Source organism: Xylaria bambusicola (genome assembly GCF_022495145.1).
Source record: "Xylaria bambusicola strain CBS 139988 unplaced genomic scaffold F5B22scaffold_10, whole genome shotgun sequence".
In the NCBI taxonomy this organism is placed as follows: domain Eukaryota; kingdom Fungi; phylum Ascomycota; class Sordariomycetes; order Xylariales; family Xylariaceae; genus Xylaria; species Xylaria bambusicola.
The window spans coordinates 348,215-365,508 of NW_025953563.1; the positions used below are offsets into that span (position 1 = coordinate 348,215).

Sequence of the window (17,294 nt, forward strand, 5' to 3'; positions counted from 1 at the left end):
CGAGCCCCATGTCTCGCTCCCAAACGCCTTTCAAACTGTGTTACGAAAGTAAACGTGATCTATCAAATCAAAATAAGCTGACCTTCGTTTTTTTTTAATCGTCTGAAATAGTTTGCCTGCACTTTGATGGGGGTCTCTGGCCCATTTCATTGCGGAGGGCGGCAAACTGACCGCAGACGGGTATAGATAGATGAATTGCGTTCCGACGTAGTGTTACCTGGAGATCAGGAGGTAAATTTCTATCTATCTTATCTACTAGGATGTCATGATAATTTTACGATTTAGCTGCGATCCCGTGGGGTTGGGAATGCGTGGCGAGATGTGTGTGACGCGAAAGGTCTCACGTACAAACAAACATGTGCGCTGGTTTCTTTGAGGGCCCTTTCGGATGGGATCGGGTCAGGCCAGATTAGTCGGGACTTAGATCGTGGAGAGAACACATTGTCTTGGATACGCTGTTTCGACTTTGCTGTTTGATATTTCTCAGAGCCTTGGGCGTAATGCGGTGGCGCGTTAATGCGGCAACACCGATCCGGCCTTCTATGCGCGGGTTTATGTCATGTTATCTCCAGATGTTTGTTTCGCGGGTGATCGTTTTCACATCTGGAGTTACGTATTGTGTAATGCTGGGGTCGTACGTCTCATTCAGATGCTAGCCGAAGGTCCCCCCTTCTAAGCTGTCATCAGTGGTACAGCAGAGTAGACCGGTGATATGCCAACTTCCGACCCTGTGCTCCCTTCGCTCTTTCCCGTATTTTACCCCGCATGCGATGCCGATGGTGCACTACATACGCAGAGCAGCGACCCGTTCATTGACTCTCGTTTCTGTCCGTATTTTCAGCGAGCGAGCCCCGAGGCACGGCTGCGGTGCTATGACCGGTGCTAGAATATCACATGATCGTAATACTGGCTTGTGAGTTAGTGTCTAGCTTACTGGTATTCACGGTAAAGAAAGGGCGGTTGATCTATGACATTTATGTCCCTTCCGGGGAAGAAAGGAGCTTGCGTAGTTTGATAAGTGTCTGCTGAAGTTAACATATCATCCTATTTGAACCGTGGGTTACCTACACTCGAAGATAATGGGACTAATCTTGAATATGTCACTAGCTTGATGGTTGATTTTGACTTGCTGTTCTGGGCTAGGAAAGCGTATAAATCGTTTGTGCTAGATTCCTAGCTAGAGCTTTCAAGAGGGGAAAACCGCTAGGGTTCAACCGATTGAGTAATTGGAGTATATAGGGCCCGCGCTCTGTTTTATCAAGTATCCCCGGGGTCGATATAGAACAAGAATACACCTTTTAGGCTAAGAGGTGATGAGCATGAAGATTATTTGAGATGCTGAGAGCGCTTGGTTCCTATACTCTAGAGGAAAGCGTCAAACACGGTGACATCTTCACGCGTTGGACATAGAATACGATCATTGCATGTTTTCTTGTTGAATAAAGGAGGCATAACTAGCCACCTTGAGTTCTATGAACGTCTTATATCCAGAACGAATCACGGGCCATTGTGCTGGCCTACTCACTGGCCGAATTACCGTTAAGCTCACTCGGTTTTCAAAGTATGAAGTCTGGAACAAATGGCTCTTCTTGACATCCCTGCTGAATTTATGTACATATAGCCGCCGCTTTTCTGAAGGGGGCTCTCTAAGACCTGTAGGAAACGTCGTGCACAAGGGATCACGACGTAGGTGTCTGCGCCTGCGCCTGGGCAGATGGAGGATCGATAGACTTTCCTAGGGATGGCTGGCCACGGTCTCTCAAAATAGGGTAATGAGCATAGATCTGTTTTGTTCGGAGGTGAACGGGAATTTGGTCCTTGGGGGCATCGGGAATTGTCTTTTCAAGTTTCTAGTTTGCGGATTAGTATGCGGGGGCAGTGACGAAAATTGTCCAGTAACTAACCAAGTTATCGAATACGCATTGGTTGAGTTTCCATTCAGCCTTCCGGCACTGCCAAAGCTGGTGGTTATTGTTATCAAGGCATTGCCAGTGCTTGCGGAACTCTTCCAAGCAGTGTTTGTTGATGTCTTCGACGCTGTATTGACCCCGGTGATATCAGTATCTATATCGTTATCCGCTCCCCAAGCCGTGTCATGCAGAGACAAAATGTTCGTGGACACCCAGGAGGCATCGAAGGATCAAGATAGAAGGTCGTTGACATACACAGTAGCAGCGCATCTCGTAACGCGGCGACCTTCCTTCAAACATTCGAACTCGCCCTTCCCCGGGTTCTCGGTCTTGCATTGCATGTAATCATCGTTGTAGGGACGGCATCGAGCACCAATGAAGAAGGAGGCGGAGAGGAGAGGCGCAGATGTTGCACCGACCTCTTTGACGGCGGGGATCGAATCCGGAAGAGGAGTGGTGTCATACAACACCTGCTGGTTGAAGCTATGAGAACGTCAGCATTGAACACCGCACATGAGAGCCGTATGGGATGCGTTCGGCCGGTACATGGCCAATTGACAACGCAAGATGATATATAAAGTAGGAAAAACATACACAGGCTTCCGGGACGCCATATTTGCGTTGTCGTCGAGGTATGCAGAGTGAGGTCGTCTATGATGATGCTCGGAAATGGAGCACTCAGCGAGTTGAGATTGGGAAATCGAAGCTGCTGATTGGCTCCAGCCACAAGGAGTTCGGGGCTAGCCACAACAGGGCTGAGGCAGTAGTATACCTATCTACGGCTTTCCTTTCGAGCCTTTCCACCTGGGGTGGATACCTACATACTTACCTCAGTAGGCATCCAGGCACAAGCCCGCAAGGGAGAGCTTCCTCAGCTAAGATACAGTGGGCACCTACAGCTGGAGAGGCTTGGCGGCTGTTTTTTGTTTTCGCGATGTGCCTGCAGCCAGCTCGCATGGCTTCAGACATCAACAGCAACTGAACCCCAGCAATATACCAGAACGAGTGCCATAGAAGTTAGATCTGTTATATCTGTACTCCGAAGAGTTCGTGATCTATCCACAAAGGACGCCTTTGACAGTCTTCAAAAACCGAACAATACGCCATCGCTTCATCCCAGGACCACTCGCTCGCATCATCCCTTGAATTGAGACGCCTTCCGCATCATTTCACAGGTTTCCGACGATCATTCTGCGCGCGAAACGCGTTAGATCCCACTCATCCCCGTGGCTATAATTGGTTCTCCTTTAACTACCTAAACACCTTCACGCGATGTCTCTCTTCGGCCGGCCTGCTGCGCCAGCCTTTGGGACGAGCGCCGGGCAACCTGCTCCTACCACCAGCCTCTTTGGCCAGACTATGAACCAACCCCAGGCTCAAACACAACCACAGAGTAGCGCGTTCGGAACGAGTTTATTAGGGCAACCAGCGCCGCAGCAACAGCCTCAACAGCAGCAGCAACCTGTTGCTTCATCATTCCTGGGTGCAAGCCAGGCCGCATTGCAAAATAAGAGTTTAATATGGGAGCCAGGCCGCGAATCAATCAGTATGGGCTTTCTTGTCCCTCTTTATTATTGTTTGCTAATGATCTTGTTACAGGCCACAAACCAGTGACGGAACAGATGGAAACCATTGTAGGAAAGTGGTCCGCAAATAATCCCAACACGGTCTTTAAACATTATTTCTACAACAATGTTGGCCAGGCACGTGTGCCGTTTTTCCAGCCCGGCCCGGGCGAAGATCCTCGGGAATGGGAACAGGCTGCACACGATAAACCCGATGCCGGATATGTGCCTGTGCTGGCCACTGGGTTCGCTGCAATAGGCGAGAGACTGAAGATGCAGGAGAAGGCACTGGCTCAGTATCGACAAACCTTGCATTCTATAAATGCCTGTCTAGATGCGATTCTCTCACATCAAGACTTACAGACAAGTGTGCGAGCTTTAACCGCGCGTAGGAAGCACGCGATACTAAGGCAGCGATGCCTTGCTTTAGCAACGAGAGTTCAGGTCTTGAGGAACAGGGGATATTCCCTAGATAAGGATGAAGACGAACTCAAGTCGAAGTTGGAAACGCTGGACCAAGGCTTGATGGATCCCGCCGTGAGTGCACGAACTGAGGAACTATGGAGTCGGCTGTTGGTACTTAGAGGTTATGCCGATACTCTGCGGAAAGAGATCGAGCGGCGGGGTCCCGAAACCCAAGAAGGACTGGGAGAAGAAGCAGAAGCGAAAGCGAAAAAGGTAACGGCTATTGAAACCCCCACCAAGTCTTTGCTATAGATCTATGATTTGCTGACTTTATTTAGATTTTGGAGGATTATGATAAACAGCTTCAGACTTTGAAGGCCCAGGTCGAATCCATTAAGAAGGACTTCGATGAGTGGCAAACTGAGACGAGAGCCAGCGCGAGGCCTTAGTCTCGAAAATTAAGGTACAATAAACTCCCATAGAGCACTCGACATCGGGTAATGCCAGCGAATTTAAGTTTCTGGAGACAATTGTGCTTGTATTATTACGCAGAGCTGGCCATAGGAAAGTGCATAAGCCATGGCGTTTGAGGCGCTCATAATCAGCTGCATTGATTCCTGTACCGGGCATGTGGAGGTGCTAATATATCTTGAGATTTGGGTTTGATAAAATAGTTCTATACAGTGAAGGTCTGTTCACATGCTCCCGGGTGCCATAGAGGGGTGGAATGGGATCGAATGTGTTGACTGTGAGCGGTACAATATCGCTCTCTAGCCATCTATGCCCATTATTTGTTCCAATGTAGTGTCGCCACAGCCTTGCCCACGTGTAAAATATTGTACATTCCTATTGTTACAGCTTTTGAAAAGCATGATAGTGGCTCGGCTGCGGCGTTGTATCCTCTTCTCTGATCGGCGGGTCCCGGACAGCAATTGACAGGCTATGTATGCTCTTATGCGTCGAGTCTATCTAGTATCACGGGTGTCGTCTACAAGAAGCCAGAGACAGCGTCGACGACGAAGGGAGCTTGAAGATATGTCGGTTAGTGGACGTTTCGAGACCAACGGCTTCGGTAATGGACCAGACGGCGTAGTGTAGACTGGGAGGATGACGTACAGATATATAGGACGAGAGCGGTCGCGAAGAACGACTTGACAGTAAAGTTGGCCTCGCCTTCAAGCTGTCGCATCTCCTCGGCAGAGAGCTGTGGGGGTGCGACTAAGTTGGTGTTAGTAGGTGTGCTGAAGCTTCGGTACCAAAAAAAAAAAAAAAGACGAAGCGATCGCATTGCCCCGAAGCAATGGGGCCAGAAACAATAGAGACTCACATCCACCGAACATATTGATAGTATTGACTAGACGGCGAAGGACTCGTTGTTCTTAACAACTAGGGGGAATGTCGCGGTTCGTTGTGAAGCCGTCAGGAGTATCGGTGAGTCGTGGTTATCGCCAATATAGAATTCGCGATGTATAATGCACAATAGCAGTAGTCTTTTGGTACTGACGATGTCATCTATTATCTCCAAATCCCCATCTCGATTTTTTTTAGGTCCATTGACAGGGCCGGAGTCTGGCCTGAGAGAGCAGTGCTATGTGATTGGGCATTGGCCCTGCAGGAGGGTTCCTTCCCTCCATGTTTTAATGTGGCGGTAGAGCTGTGGCGTTCGCGTGTGCTACTCCCAGACTGTGTAACTGTACCACTGCATTCTGCAAAATAATGTTATACCTATCTACCTAGGTAGCTTCTCAGTGTGTACCTACATAATCAATTTACCTGATAGATTAGACATCTGCAACCAGAGTAGCGTCGAGCCTCGTAACAAAGTTGCTGGTAGCAACATCTCAAGAACAATACTACCTACTTGTAGGTACCTGGGTTAGGGAGTCGAGATAGTAAAACTCAGCAGAAAAAGGTGGGGTCTGCTCGGTAGAGATGCACAATATTGCTAAGAGATAGAAATTCTTGGACCACTTCATCTCACCAAATAAACAACCTTGGAAGGTTTACTATGACTGAGAGAAAGCCAGTACAGACCAGTACGAAGTAGGTAGTCATCCGAATCTACCCGCTGCCCATGTTCCTCTTGGCTTATCTCCTTATCAGACTTATCTTTGGCTCTCGGTCGACCATCCGAGCCGCCATCGGCTTCTGATGCGGTGTACCTGAGTACAGACTTGAATCGCCCCAGCAATTTTTCACTCTTTACCTCTTCCTCTCGATACAGAAGAACGAACTTATCGGCGATATCGATTGTGGGCGGACTTGCTCTGACTGCATTGAGGGCCTGAGCACCGGGTTGCTACGAGCACGGCGTCTTTGTCAATAGATAGGGCCCATTGTCTGTCTCACTTGTCCCTGGCGGATCAAGGTGGTATTGGCGATACCTAGTTTACAGGATTCGCAGCAAGGCCGAGGCATACCTACCTGCTTGCTCTCTTTATCCTACAACACTTACCTCTTGAGAATATTGGTTATTTCGTATATCCTCGAGTTGGGTCGCCGCGACGGCGCGCCGGCGTCATAGCTATCAGTTCGACCAATTTTGTCAGACCTCAACCTACGCCAGCCTGGTAAGGGGCCTGTCTACCTCCAATACTGACCATGGCGTCGTCCCTCGCGCGTGCTGTTCCCCAGCCCCTGGGCCAGCTCTCTGTCCAATCACGAGCTCTCTGTCTTCGTCCTCGCCTGAGCTCGGCACATACCCGCACATGCCTTTCTCCACGGATTGGCCGCGCAGGCGTGGGACGGAGGAATTATTCCGAGACTCCCATCCCCAAGACTGGTCAACATATCAATTCTCCCCCATCTTTAGAGGATAGGGCGGGCGGGTTCGCACAGCTGGATACCTTTGTCCGTCGCCACATTGGACCGGATGACGCCGAAACTACCGAGATGCTCAAGGCCCTTTCACCACCTGTTCAAGACCTAGATGATTTTGTCTCCCAAGTTCTGCCCCCGGATATCAGAGCTCAGACAGCGTTGAGTTTCAAAGGGGCTACGGAGCCATCCGAGTCGTACCTCATGTATAAGGCCAGATATTTGGTGGCGGGGGACTTTGTGAGAAAGACTTTCATAGGACAGGGCTATTATCAAGCTCTTACGCCTTCTGTTATCCAGCGGAATGTGCTAGAAAACCCTGCCTGGTATACAAGTTATACCCCTTATCAACCTGAAATCAGCCAAGGGCGCCTAGAATCCTTGCTCAACTTTCAGACAATGGTCTCGGATCTCACTGCGCTTCCCATTGCCAACGCTAGCTTGCTCGATGAAGGAACCGCTGCTGCTGAAGCAATGACGCTCTCGATGAATGTTCTACCGCCATCACGGGCCAAGCGACCAGGTAAGACGTATGTGGTCTCGACAACAATGCATCCTCAGACTATTGCAGTGATGCGCGGCCGCGCCGAAGGGTTTGGCATTACTATTCTATCACTAGACCTGTCACAGGAGGAAAGCCATGCCGAGATTGAGGCTTTGGGCGACGATCTTGTTGGTGTCATGGTCCAGTATCCTGACACTTTTGGCGGTGTGGATGACCACAGCGCTTTGGCTGAAGTTGTGCACAAGCAAGGCGCTCTCCTCAGCGTCGCGACTGACCTGTTGGCTTTGGCCGTGTTGAAGCCACCTGGAGAGTGGGGAGCGGACATTGCATTCGGTAGCGCCCAACGGTTCGGTATTCCTCTCGGTTTTGGTGGGCCTCACGCCGCATTTTTCTCTGTGACAGAGAAGCATAAGCGAAAAATTCCTGGCAGATTGGTTGGTCTATCGAAGGACCGCATGGGCCGCAACGCGTACAGATTAGCGTTGCAGACCAGGGAACAGCACATTCGCCGAGAAAAGGCCACTAGTAACGTTTGCACCTCGCAGGCGTTGTTGGCTAACATGAGCGCTTTCTATGCTATCTACCATGGGCCTGAAGGCTTAAAGGCTATTGCAGAGAGGAGTATCCGTGGTGCTCGAGCTGTCCAGGCTGGAGCCGAAGCACATGGGTTCCAAGTTATGAAGAATAAGTGGGACAAGCTTGGTCGTGTGTTATTCGACACGGTGGTGGTCGATCTTAGAACAAACCCACTGCAACAGCAATATATTTTCTTGGTCAAGAGCGCAGGCTGCCTTGTTCGCCGTATTGGTCCGACAAAAATCGGCATCTCTGTCGACGAAGCGACCACACACGGCCATCTAGCACTTGTTATTGCAGCATTTCGGAACCTTCGTGAAAGGAAAGACGAACGTGGCTTGCGTTTAGTTGACAGTGAATATCTGAAACGAACTCTGTCAAGAAACGCCGGTCCACTGGATATTCCCGAACCTTTCCGCCGAACTTCCTCGTTTATGACACATCCGGTTTTCAACACGCATCACTCGGAAACGGAAATGCTACGGTATATTCACCACCTTCAGTCAAAAGATCTATCTCTCGTTCATTCTATGATTCCACTTGGCTCTTGCACTATGAAACTTAACGGAACAACTGAAATGTCCCTCATCTCAGTTCTCAAATTCTCCAACGTACATCCATATGCCCCCCCTGAGGACGTGCGTGGCTATATCGAAATGCTGGAACAACTCTCTAGACAATTGGCGCAGATTACGGGCATGGATAAGACTTCTTTGCAACCAAACTCTGGAGCCCAAGGAGAATTTGCCGGGTTACGCGCAATTAGAGGGTATCACAAGGCGAACAAAAGGCTTGGTAAAGAGGAAACGGAGCGTGATATCTGCCTTATCCCAGTATCTGCCCATGGTACAAACCCCGCGTCCGCTGCCATGGCAGGTATGCGCGTAGTCCCAATCAAGTGCAATTCTGAAACCGGCAATCTCGACATAGCAGATCTCGAAGCAAAATGCAAGCAATACCAAGATAAGCTTGGAGCTATCATGGTTACCTATCCTAGCACCTTTGGTGTTTTCGAACCTGAGATAAAAAAGGTCTGCCAAATCGTGCATGAGCACGGGGGCCAGGTTTATATGGATGGTGCTAATATGAACGCTCAAATCGGGCTGTGCTCTCCGGGAGAAATTGGCGCCGACGTGTGCCACCTCAACTTACACAAGACTTTCTGTATACCTCATGGTGGAGGCGGGCCAGGTGTAGGACCGATTTGTGTCAAGAGCCACCTAGCGGAATTTTTACCAGGAGACCCAAACCCCAAACCCCCCAGGAACCGCTTCCTCGACACTTCTCTTGAGACCAACACCGACTCAAGAGCCGTAAGCAGTTCCGAGTATGGCAGTGCAAGTATTAACGTCATCAGCTGGGCCTATAACACTCTGATGGGTAAGATTCCTTTTCTTCCACTGACTGCTGCTAGTTACACCACAGGTCTCTTCGAAATACACTTGCTAACTTTACACTAGGTGGCGATGGGCTTACGCACGCCACTAAGATGACACTACTCAACGCTAACTACATCCTTTCCCGCCTGAAGCCTCACTATCCCATACTTTATGTCAATGAGAATGAAAGATGCGCCCACGAATTCATTCTCGATACTCGACCTTTTAGCAAATCCGCTGGCATTGAAGCCATCGATATTGCCAAGCGCCTTCAGGATTATGGGTTCCATGCACCCACCATGAGCTGGCCAGTTGCGAACACCTTGATGATTGAGCCAACGGAGAGTGAGAGCAAGGAGGAGCTTGACCGCTTCATTGACGCTCTCATAAGTATCCGTGGGGAAATTCGCGAGGTTGAAGAGGGCAAGGTACCTCGAGAGGGAAATGTGCTCAAGAATGCACCCCACCCCATGCAGGACCTCATCCAGGGGGATGGAGATGGCAAATGGGAGCGAAGCTACTCTCGAGAGAAGGCGGTATACCCGCTTCCTTGGCTCAAGGAAAAGAAATTCTGGCCGAGTGTTGCTCGAATTGACGATAGTGAGTCCTTGCATCATGTTGATTTCATATACAGCCTGGTGAACTAACTCTTCTTCTCAGCTTACGGTGATCTCAATTTGTTCTGTACATGCCCTCCAGTTGAGGACACGACTTCTGCTTAAGCGTAACGTTCATCGTTTTGGTTATGGTATGGCTGTATAGGTATTTTCAAAACATACCCAAGGTTCAACATCATGGAAAACGGCGTTCTGGGTCGTGCGCCGGTTTCCAGCCCCTCAAGGCTCATATTTACAGTGTGGAGTATGGTTCAACATGACATGGAATTTTTTCCCCGAGTAATTCAACTAGGTGACTTCGGCTCCCTTAACTGAGCGAAGGAAATTGGCTAATCATAGGGTTATGCGTCAAGCCTTGTTTCAACACGCATTTGATAGAGTTCAAAATACAAAGAGATAGGAAGACCAATTAGACCTTCATACGAGGCACGCTGCAATAATTTTTGTGCGTTCGCAAGATATACACCTTGTGAGGTTAGCGTACTACGAACGTTGGTTCCTATAGAATTGAAATGCACGACCTCGTATAATCTTCACGTACTGATTAAGAATGTATGATTTTAAGAGACAAGGGGGATGGGAGATACGAGGTGAGTCATCGCCGGATCTCACTTGCCTCTCCGCATTGATGGACCATCTATTCACCGCCTGCATCCACTCATGCCGCAGCCGAGCCGAGCCAAACCCGGGCGGAGTGGAGTTGAGATTGAAGCAACTTATGATTTACATATTTAAGAACCCGCGCTTGGGGAGAGGAATTCAGCAATTGGAACCAGTTAAGCAAACAATTTGCTGTCTCTCGCCCTCTCTATTATCATCATATCTTTTCAGAAAAGGGGCTCAGGTACGCTGATACAACATCAATCAAACGCCCATTTAAAAAAAAAAAACAAATTCCTTACACTTCACTCACTATTTCGATCAACTGATTTGTTCAGTTCAACGTCCCAATCAAACCCACCAAGCACCAAACCAACAAGAAAAAAAAAAAAAAAAAAGATCTCAAAAATAAAATAAAAAATGTCATCAGAAAACCCCGCATCCAAAATCAAGGTCCAAACAACCCTCCCGCGCCACCCGTTCCCGCCCAACGCGGCGCGCGCCCCGATCAGAACAGAACGCCTCATCATCCGGGCCCTAACGCAAGACGACCTCCCGGCGCTCCACGCGCTGCGCACGCAGCCCGAAGTAATGGCGTGCACGGCGCTAGGCAGGGTCGACGCGGACGTGTCCGAGACGCAGGCGAAGCTGGACCCGTTCCTGGCCCCCGGCGACGCGGACACGTATAACCCGGGGATCTGCCTCGCGTCCACGGGGGAGCTGATCGGGCTCGGGGGCGTCTTCCGGCCGACGTCGGAGGTGCTGGGATGGCCTGAGGTCGGATATATGATCCGCAAGGAGCACTGGGGCAAGGGGTATGCGACGGAGTTTCTGAGGGCGTATGTGAAGGATTGGTGGGGCCTGCCGAGAGAGGAGGGGGAGGTGGTTGTTGATGGGGATTCTCTTTTGAAGGATGTTGTGGGAGAGGGGGGGAGGGTGAGGGAGATGCTGGGCGCTATTGTGGAGGAGGGGAATATCGGCAGCACGAGGGTCATGGAGAAATCTGGGTTTAAGAAGTTCAAGGCTTGGACTGTGAAGTCCAGGAGAGCGGGACATGAGGGCGAGGACGTCACGCTTGTGGGCTTTGTGAATGCTGGGCCGGAGGAGAGTGCTTGAGGCTGCGTCTAGTATGTAACTTTTGACTTTTGAAGATTGGTGTGCTCATGTAACACATCTCGATCTTACATGAAGAGGAAGAGAGTGAGCAGGCGAGCGGTTAAGTTGTCATGGTAGTTACGGTTTGCGAAAAGCCACCTGGATACGATTAACAAGGTCTGAAAGACATGATGGGTACAGATGCAATTGAGAGATAAAATAGCATAGGTCTTCGCTACATGTGATCGCCAAGCTGGATCCGAATGTGGTAGATGACTTGACGTTCGTTCTAGCTACTACTCAACCCGTGTTTTGGAGTTTGTCAAGGCATGTGAAAGCTAGACATCGATATGAGAAGAATTGCCGCGCGTATGACTTGAGTCTGAAGCGGCTTGCGAGATAGACATGACGTATTTTCTCGTGTTTAAGCCGAGTGCAACGCCACGGCAACACGACCTTGTGAAGAATGTCGCTTTCATCATACCTGCATGGTGTACCTGAGACTCGCAATTGAAATCAAGCGTTGCTACCTAGAGGCTCAAGATAGTATGGATTCTCAGTTCCGACTAGTCACTACTCTACTCCAAGAAATAAATCCCATGCCAGAGCGATAGAGACCAGGTCGAAACAGTGATTATCCTGTGATGCGGATTACAGCGTCGTGGAAAGTGAACGGTCACGAGAGCATAGAAGAAGCATGGAATCTCCTTGTAAAAAGGCTTTGTTAGCCGCTTACGAAAAAGAAGAGCTGAAAAGATGAGAAAAATGCGCGCGCGTAGTTTGAGACATTGCTTACTTACATTACTTAGCCTAGGTAGGTCCGTAGCGCACTTGTACTCTAGTGTAAATGAGATCGCATACCTATTTGAGGAGATGGTCCTAGCTGAACGCGATCGGATCATTACCGACAGCCACCTACGTCACCCCGGCATTTTCAGATAACCTTGTAATATTTCTTTGTAGATAGAAATAACTAGGAAAATGCGGGTGAAAGAGAAGAAGAGGATGCGCGTTCTTCTCTTCTCATCGTGGGTATTTTGTCGAGAAACGGAAATGGAGCAAGAGAGAGCCTGGGGTAACATGTTGAGTGTGACATGGTGGCTGTTAGTTACCCTTGGGGTCAAATGAGGCGCCCTGGTCGGAAACCACCACAGTCTCAGGTAAAAGAGGTGAGACACCACACGATCTATAGCTTGTCTAGTATACAGCCTTGATCCCGGTGCACATCCCAGCCACACGTGCGATGAAAGAACCGGTCACTGCGTTCGGTCGGGATGAAACGAGCTAAAATATCGTGAAATACGAAAGTCCTAACTAAACCAGCGGTTAGGAAAAACTTCATCCACGGCGGTTAGGACATCAGTGATATGAGTAAAATGGGTTGTGAACAGTAAGGGAATTCTTCAGTGTGCATACAGTAGGTAATCTAGACTACTATGTAGACTACTTCACAAGGGATCCGGTACGCGATTAGGGAGAGTGGTAATATATTACCCCTTCATAACGAAAGCTAGGTACAGATGAATATATCCTATCACGGCCCCTATCAGACCATCTGCACTGCCCTGGACAATAGAGACTAGGTACCTACTCTATCCTATAGTCTTTACCCGTAAACCGTTTTCTTGGGTATTTTCAGTTCTGATACCCTTGAATGATGATGTTTTTGCGAGTGCATGAGTTTTCGAGGAAGAGTAGCCCCGCGCTGCACAAACGCTGACTCATAAAAAGATAAATGTAAGTAAGTAGGTAGGGCTCTCTCACCGACCAACTCAGCACTAATGTAGAAGACGTGGTGAACAGTGAATGGTAACACGAAGGATAGGGTGGGGAAGGATAAGTAGGGAAGAAACAATTAAAAAAAAAATCGCTGCAACGTGGACATCGCCTCATCCGATCTGGCTGGTCAGCATTTCTCCCCAATTCCCCAGCTGAGACCCCACGGGATGCCAGCTCTATGCAGGTACAGAGATGATGCTGGGTGGTCATTGGAGTCAGTCGTATTGCCATTGGCGACAGACGATATACCCAAGTATTTCTCGGAGAGCGAGGAGAACGAGCCCATTTCTCAAATATGGCTAGGGTTACATCAGATAGGAACGGGGAATGGGATGTCCATTTCCAGAATTGGCCTTCTCCGCAAAGAATGATGAAAGAAAAAGAGCTGATCGCCATTTAGTGCAAAGCGTGTTTTGTTGCTCGGACGAAATGAGACAAACTAAAAGGGGAACGAACGAACCATTGGCGATGCCTTGCCCTGGCATTAGTGTAGGCACGCCTACATTAGCCAGGAACAAAAAAGGTGCGAATGACACATCGCCAACCAATTATTCGCTTCTCTACCTATATGATCCAAGTCATATACATACGATGATCTATGAAACTGGGTCAGACTAATCTCTCATGAGTAGCGGTCTCGGGTACAATCTAGTGTACTACTTACACAAACAGCCTAAGCTGATGGGAAGCTGAGGACCACTAGCGAGCGAACAACTCTCAGGTAAGGCATAATGGAAGATGGAGGCGTCTTTCTGGTCTGTCTTGTCAGCGCTGTACTGTAGGAATACATAGATGCTGTGCCGTGTTGGTTTGATCCTGCCATCATATCATGGGGTAATCAGTACTAAGTATAAACGCTCTACTAGGTATGTAAGTACATCAAAAGGCTTGTATGGGGAAAGGAGCATCAACCCAGGATTCAGCAAACATCGATGCCCCTTTGTAGCAGAGCTTATCTTGTGGCCTGTAGAGTAAGTACCGTAGGTAGGTACACACTATTTACTTACCGCTGGCAGCGCAATGGAAGCGGAGAGAAGACGATGATTTGAAGTTAGAGATGGGTCAGGGTAGGGTGTGTAATCTCCGATGGCCCATGCTCTTTGTCACTAGTGCCGTCAACTCTACATGCCGGAAGGCTAGAAGCGATGTACTGATGTCTTACTATTTATGCCGTAAAATACCTCATATTAGTAAAGATCTTAAGTCTCTATACTCGTCTACAACTGGTACTGAGTTGTCGTAAAATGGCGTAGTGATAGAGCGATGCTGGGGAAGCACGCGCCGGCCAGAGCGAGCTAGGGAGTGTAAGTACTGTAGAGTGGTACTTTTGCCCTTAATTGGTTGAAGTCTTTGCCATCTGCCTACATTTGAGACACATTTAAGTGACTGTATAGAGTCGGTCAGCTGAAGTGTGATCTTACACGCAGGCAGCACATGTACCACATAGCTACCTATGCGTAGAATCAAGAAGATGAGCAAGGTAGGCTGTACTGCACTTTCAAGTCAGGTTGAACAACACAGCATCTTGTACCAAGGTTTTTAGGTCCTCCTCGGGCATCATCATATCCACGTGCGTATTACAGACACCGTACACGTGTGTATAAGTGTGCAGACAGCTAGGTATGCTTAACTTACTTAAGGTAGATAGTGACTTGTCCCGAGAGAGGATCGTGATGATGATTGTCACGTTGAAGTGATAGTAATAAGAATAACAATGATAGACTCAAAGACATTTCTTTTAGGCCGTCAATCGAGCCAACTGGAATAAAGCGCTGGGGGTCTATGGGGCCAATGGGTATCCCGTCTTGCCCGTCTCAAAGGGCAACGGTAAATGGTAAATGGAGAGCGGAACAAAGTCAAGTAGAGTCAAGCAAATGAAGATGGCATCTGTGGTTAGCTGACTTCGCGATGGTGGGGACAGACCGGGGTCCGGGTGGAGGTCGGGTGGCCTTTGAACAGGCTTGGGGCCTCTTTGTGACCTATCAGAGCCCTTGTTTGCCGTCCTTAGTGGCGTCTTGGTAGCGTCTTAGTGGCCCCCGGCATTGCTAATTTCGCGCTGCAGGGCACAGCAAAGGGCAACCAAAGGCAACCAAAGGCAGCCAAAGGCGACCCCCAGAAAGTGCCCTGTCCAGACCCTGTCGAGCCTGTCCAAGCCCGATCGTGGGCTGTCTGTCAGGTACCCGTCCGTGCTGACCCCCCCCCCCCTCTTCTCTTCCCGCTTTTTTGACAAACCCTCTCTCATTTACTTCGTTACGCGACAATATCACTCCCTCGTCGTCTTCTCCCTTGAATCTTTCTCTCCCACCCACACCCCAGACATTCGTTTCTGAAACAGACCGGACTTCGTTGGCAAAGTTCAGTTCTCTTACGACTTCTACGAATACCACACACGACAATTCCCAATTCCAACTTGAATATCGACTATTCACACCCACGCTCTCTCTCTGTCTGCCATTATCGCAACAACACCGCCCCGATCGCATCGCATCGCATTACACGTGTATACACGCCACACACACTCCAATTCCAATCGTCGTATATTTACGAAGCGCTCAAGTCGCATCGCATACCATCTGTCTACCGACTCCCTGAAGAAAACCTAGGAAAAAGAAAGTTGCGTCACGATATAACAACTTCTCCGAGAACCATTCGTCGCAATGCAGCTCAAGACTCTTGTCGCAACCGCGCTTCTGCCCTTGTTGGCCGTCGCCGACGATACTTCCACCTTGACATCGACCATGACCATGACCAAGTATGTCACCATCGCTAGGGTCGCCACCTCGAGCGTCTATGCGAACGCGACTACTTCCTCCTTCCACAACCCCATCGGTACCGGCTATTCTACCATTCTCCCCACCACCACGAGTGCCCACCAAGGCTCTGTGTCTCCTACTAGCTCCTCGCCTACCTCTACACCGACCTCCGACACCAACAACAGCGGCGCTGGTTCTTTGAGCGCCTTCGGCTTTGCCGGTGTGGTTGGTATGGTCGTGGCGGCCTTGATGTAAAGATGGCGTTACGCGTTACCTGGTGTGGGCTGTTCGTTGCAGGAAGCGGACCGCCGGATTGGAAGGGCCTCAGGACAAGGATTACTGTCGATCCCGAACTCGTTCGATGCGAACATCAATTCATTCTTTTCTTTTGTCAAAAACCAACGTTCCCCGCCTTCAGCGCTGTCAGGTTACAATTACACGCGACAAGACGGACGATCCCACGATATATACCCGAATTACGGCAACGAATCCACGCTAAACTTCAAAGATTCCTCTTTTCACTTCTGCAAGCTGTGAGCATTCGCTCATGGTCCGAATAATCACCATTTGTCGGTCTCAACAACCTTACTTTTCAAGCCTTTTTTTTCGAGCAGTGTTGAGCGTGTTTGGTGTTATCCAAATTCACCGTTAATGTTTCAATGAACCAGCAACACATACGTTTCACGTTCCTGAGATCGGACACCTGCGACAGCCATCCGCTCAGCTGTGGCTCTCAACTTAACCCGTCTTGATGAATCCACTACTGCCAAAATACCCTCTGGGACTGGTTTTCACCTTACTGCGCCCTCTACCAATCGTTGCCTGCTGAAGTTGCGCCTGGTCTAGGGTACCACTCACGAATTGATTCGTGTTACTGGCTGGCCTTTAGTTTCAATTCTTAAGACCACTCTTTTTTTCCACCTAGCCCTTGTCTCATCGTTCATGATTGAACGCCGTGACAAAGGCGACCGGAGGCACTTTTCCCCCTTTTTACGCCTTTTTCATACCCTTTCATGTGCCTCCGCGTTGTTGAGATACCCTGTTGTTGAGATTACTCGCCGGCCGAGGATGATTTCGAGGTTGACTTGCGAAATTTGAAAGAGGAAAACAAACACTCCACGGCGCCGGAAGAAAAAAAACGAAAGATACATCGTACACTCACACATTTTTGTGAGGGATTTTGTTGGCTTTTGACACACCCGATTTTCTACCAAAACAATTGTTGGCCTTCGCCACGGACTTTTTTTACTTTTTTTTTTTCATATCTTTCTGAATTGCGGATGAATTTTACGT

General features: G+C 49.1%; 8 protein-coding genes across 8 annotated transcripts; 4 read left to right on the forward strand and 4 right to left on the reverse strand.

Moving 5' to 3' along the window:
* Nucleotides 1–1,412: 1,412 nt before the first annotated feature.
* On the reverse strand, nucleotides 1,413–2,573 carry F5B22DRAFT_597339 (NADH-ubiquinone oxidoreductase 20.8 kDa subunit). Its single transcript, XM_047974299.1, has 4 exons — nucleotides 2,505–2,573; nucleotides 2,166–2,393; nucleotides 1,905–2,037; nucleotides 1,413–1,850 (listed from the first exon to the last, which is right to left on the reverse strand). The coding sequence occupies exons 1-4, from the start codon at nucleotides 2,522–2,524 to the stop codon at nucleotides 1,680–1,682; spliced, it is 552 nt and encodes a 183-aa protein (XP_047833063.1). The 5' UTR covers nucleotides 2,525–2,573; the 3' UTR covers nucleotides 1,413–1,679.
* Nucleotides 2,574–3,037: 464 nt separating this feature from the next.
* Nucleotides 3,038–4,233, forward strand: F5B22DRAFT_35826 (nucleoporin complex subunit 54-domain-containing protein). Its single transcript, XM_047971039.1, has 2 exons — nucleotides 3,038–3,456; nucleotides 3,510–4,233. The coding sequence occupies exons 1-2, from the start codon at nucleotides 3,183–3,185 to the stop codon at nucleotides 4,190–4,192; spliced, it is 957 nt and encodes a 318-aa protein (XP_047833064.1). The 5' UTR covers nucleotides 3,038–3,182; the 3' UTR covers nucleotides 4,193–4,233.
* A 539-nt stretch (nucleotides 4,234–4,772) lies between these two features.
* F5B22DRAFT_35821 (uncharacterized protein) lies at nucleotides 4,773–6,168 on the reverse strand. Its single transcript, XM_047971038.1, has 5 exons — nucleotides 5,742–6,168; nucleotides 5,641–5,653; nucleotides 5,208–5,379; nucleotides 4,997–5,098; nucleotides 4,773–4,906 (listed from the first exon to the last, which is right to left on the reverse strand). Exons 1-3 carry the CDS (start codon nucleotides 5,854–5,856, stop codon nucleotides 5,235–5,237), a joined length of 273 nt encoding a protein of 90 aa, XP_047833065.1. The 5' UTR covers nucleotides 5,857–6,168; the 3' UTR covers nucleotides 4,773–4,906; nucleotides 4,997–5,098; nucleotides 5,208–5,234.
* Nucleotides 4,832–5,870, reverse strand: F5B22DRAFT_35757 (mitochondrial outer membrane translocase complex, subunit Tom5). Its single transcript, XM_047971030.1, has 4 exons — nucleotides 5,641–5,870; nucleotides 5,208–5,586; nucleotides 4,997–5,098; nucleotides 4,832–4,906 (listed from the first exon to the last, which is right to left on the reverse strand). Exons 2-4 carry the CDS (start codon nucleotides 5,218–5,220, stop codon nucleotides 4,869–4,871), a joined length of 153 nt encoding a protein of 50 aa, XP_047833066.1. The 5' UTR covers nucleotides 5,221–5,586; nucleotides 5,641–5,870; the 3' UTR covers nucleotides 4,832–4,868.
* Nucleotides 5,872–10,068, forward strand: F5B22DRAFT_35736 (glycine dehydrogenase). The gene is made up of 3 exons (XM_047971027.1): nucleotides 5,872–9,158; nucleotides 9,239–9,757; nucleotides 9,818–10,068. The coding sequence occupies exons 1-3, from the start codon at nucleotides 6,482–6,484 to the stop codon at nucleotides 9,877–9,879; spliced, it is 3,258 nt and encodes a 1,085-aa protein (XP_047833067.1). The 5' UTR covers nucleotides 5,872–6,481; the 3' UTR covers nucleotides 9,880–10,068.
* A 496-nt stretch (nucleotides 10,069–10,564) lies between these two features.
* On the forward strand, nucleotides 10,565–11,805 carry F5B22DRAFT_35738 (acyl-CoA N-acyltransferase). Its single transcript, XM_047971028.1, has 2 exons — nucleotides 10,565–10,618; nucleotides 10,713–11,805. Exon 2 carries the CDS (start codon nucleotides 10,795–10,797, stop codon nucleotides 11,488–11,490), a length of 696 nt encoding a protein of 231 aa, XP_047833068.1. The 5' UTR covers nucleotides 10,565–10,618; nucleotides 10,713–10,794; the 3' UTR covers nucleotides 11,491–11,805.
* A 794-nt stretch (nucleotides 11,806–12,599) lies between these two features.
* Nucleotides 12,600–15,128, reverse strand: F5B22DRAFT_35855 (uncharacterized protein). Its single transcript, XM_047971045.1, has 5 exons — nucleotides 14,884–15,128; nucleotides 14,614–14,634; nucleotides 14,516–14,543; nucleotides 13,061–13,446; nucleotides 12,600–12,783 (listed from the first exon to the last, which is right to left on the reverse strand). The coding sequence occupies exons 1-4, from the start codon at nucleotides 14,979–14,981 to the stop codon at nucleotides 13,105–13,107; spliced, it is 489 nt and encodes a 162-aa protein (XP_047833069.1). The 5' UTR covers nucleotides 14,982–15,128; the 3' UTR covers nucleotides 12,600–12,783; nucleotides 13,061–13,104.
* A 777-nt stretch (nucleotides 15,129–15,905) lies between these two features.
* Nucleotides 15,906–16,256, forward strand: F5B22DRAFT_644294 (uncharacterized protein; the record flags this gene model as incomplete). Its single annotated transcript, XM_047978404.1, has 1 exon — nucleotides 15,906–16,256. The coding sequence occupies one exon, from the start codon at nucleotides 15,906–15,908 to the stop codon at nucleotides 16,254–16,256; it is 351 nt and encodes a 116-aa protein (XP_047833070.1).
* Nucleotides 16,257–17,294: the final 1,038 nt, after the last annotated feature.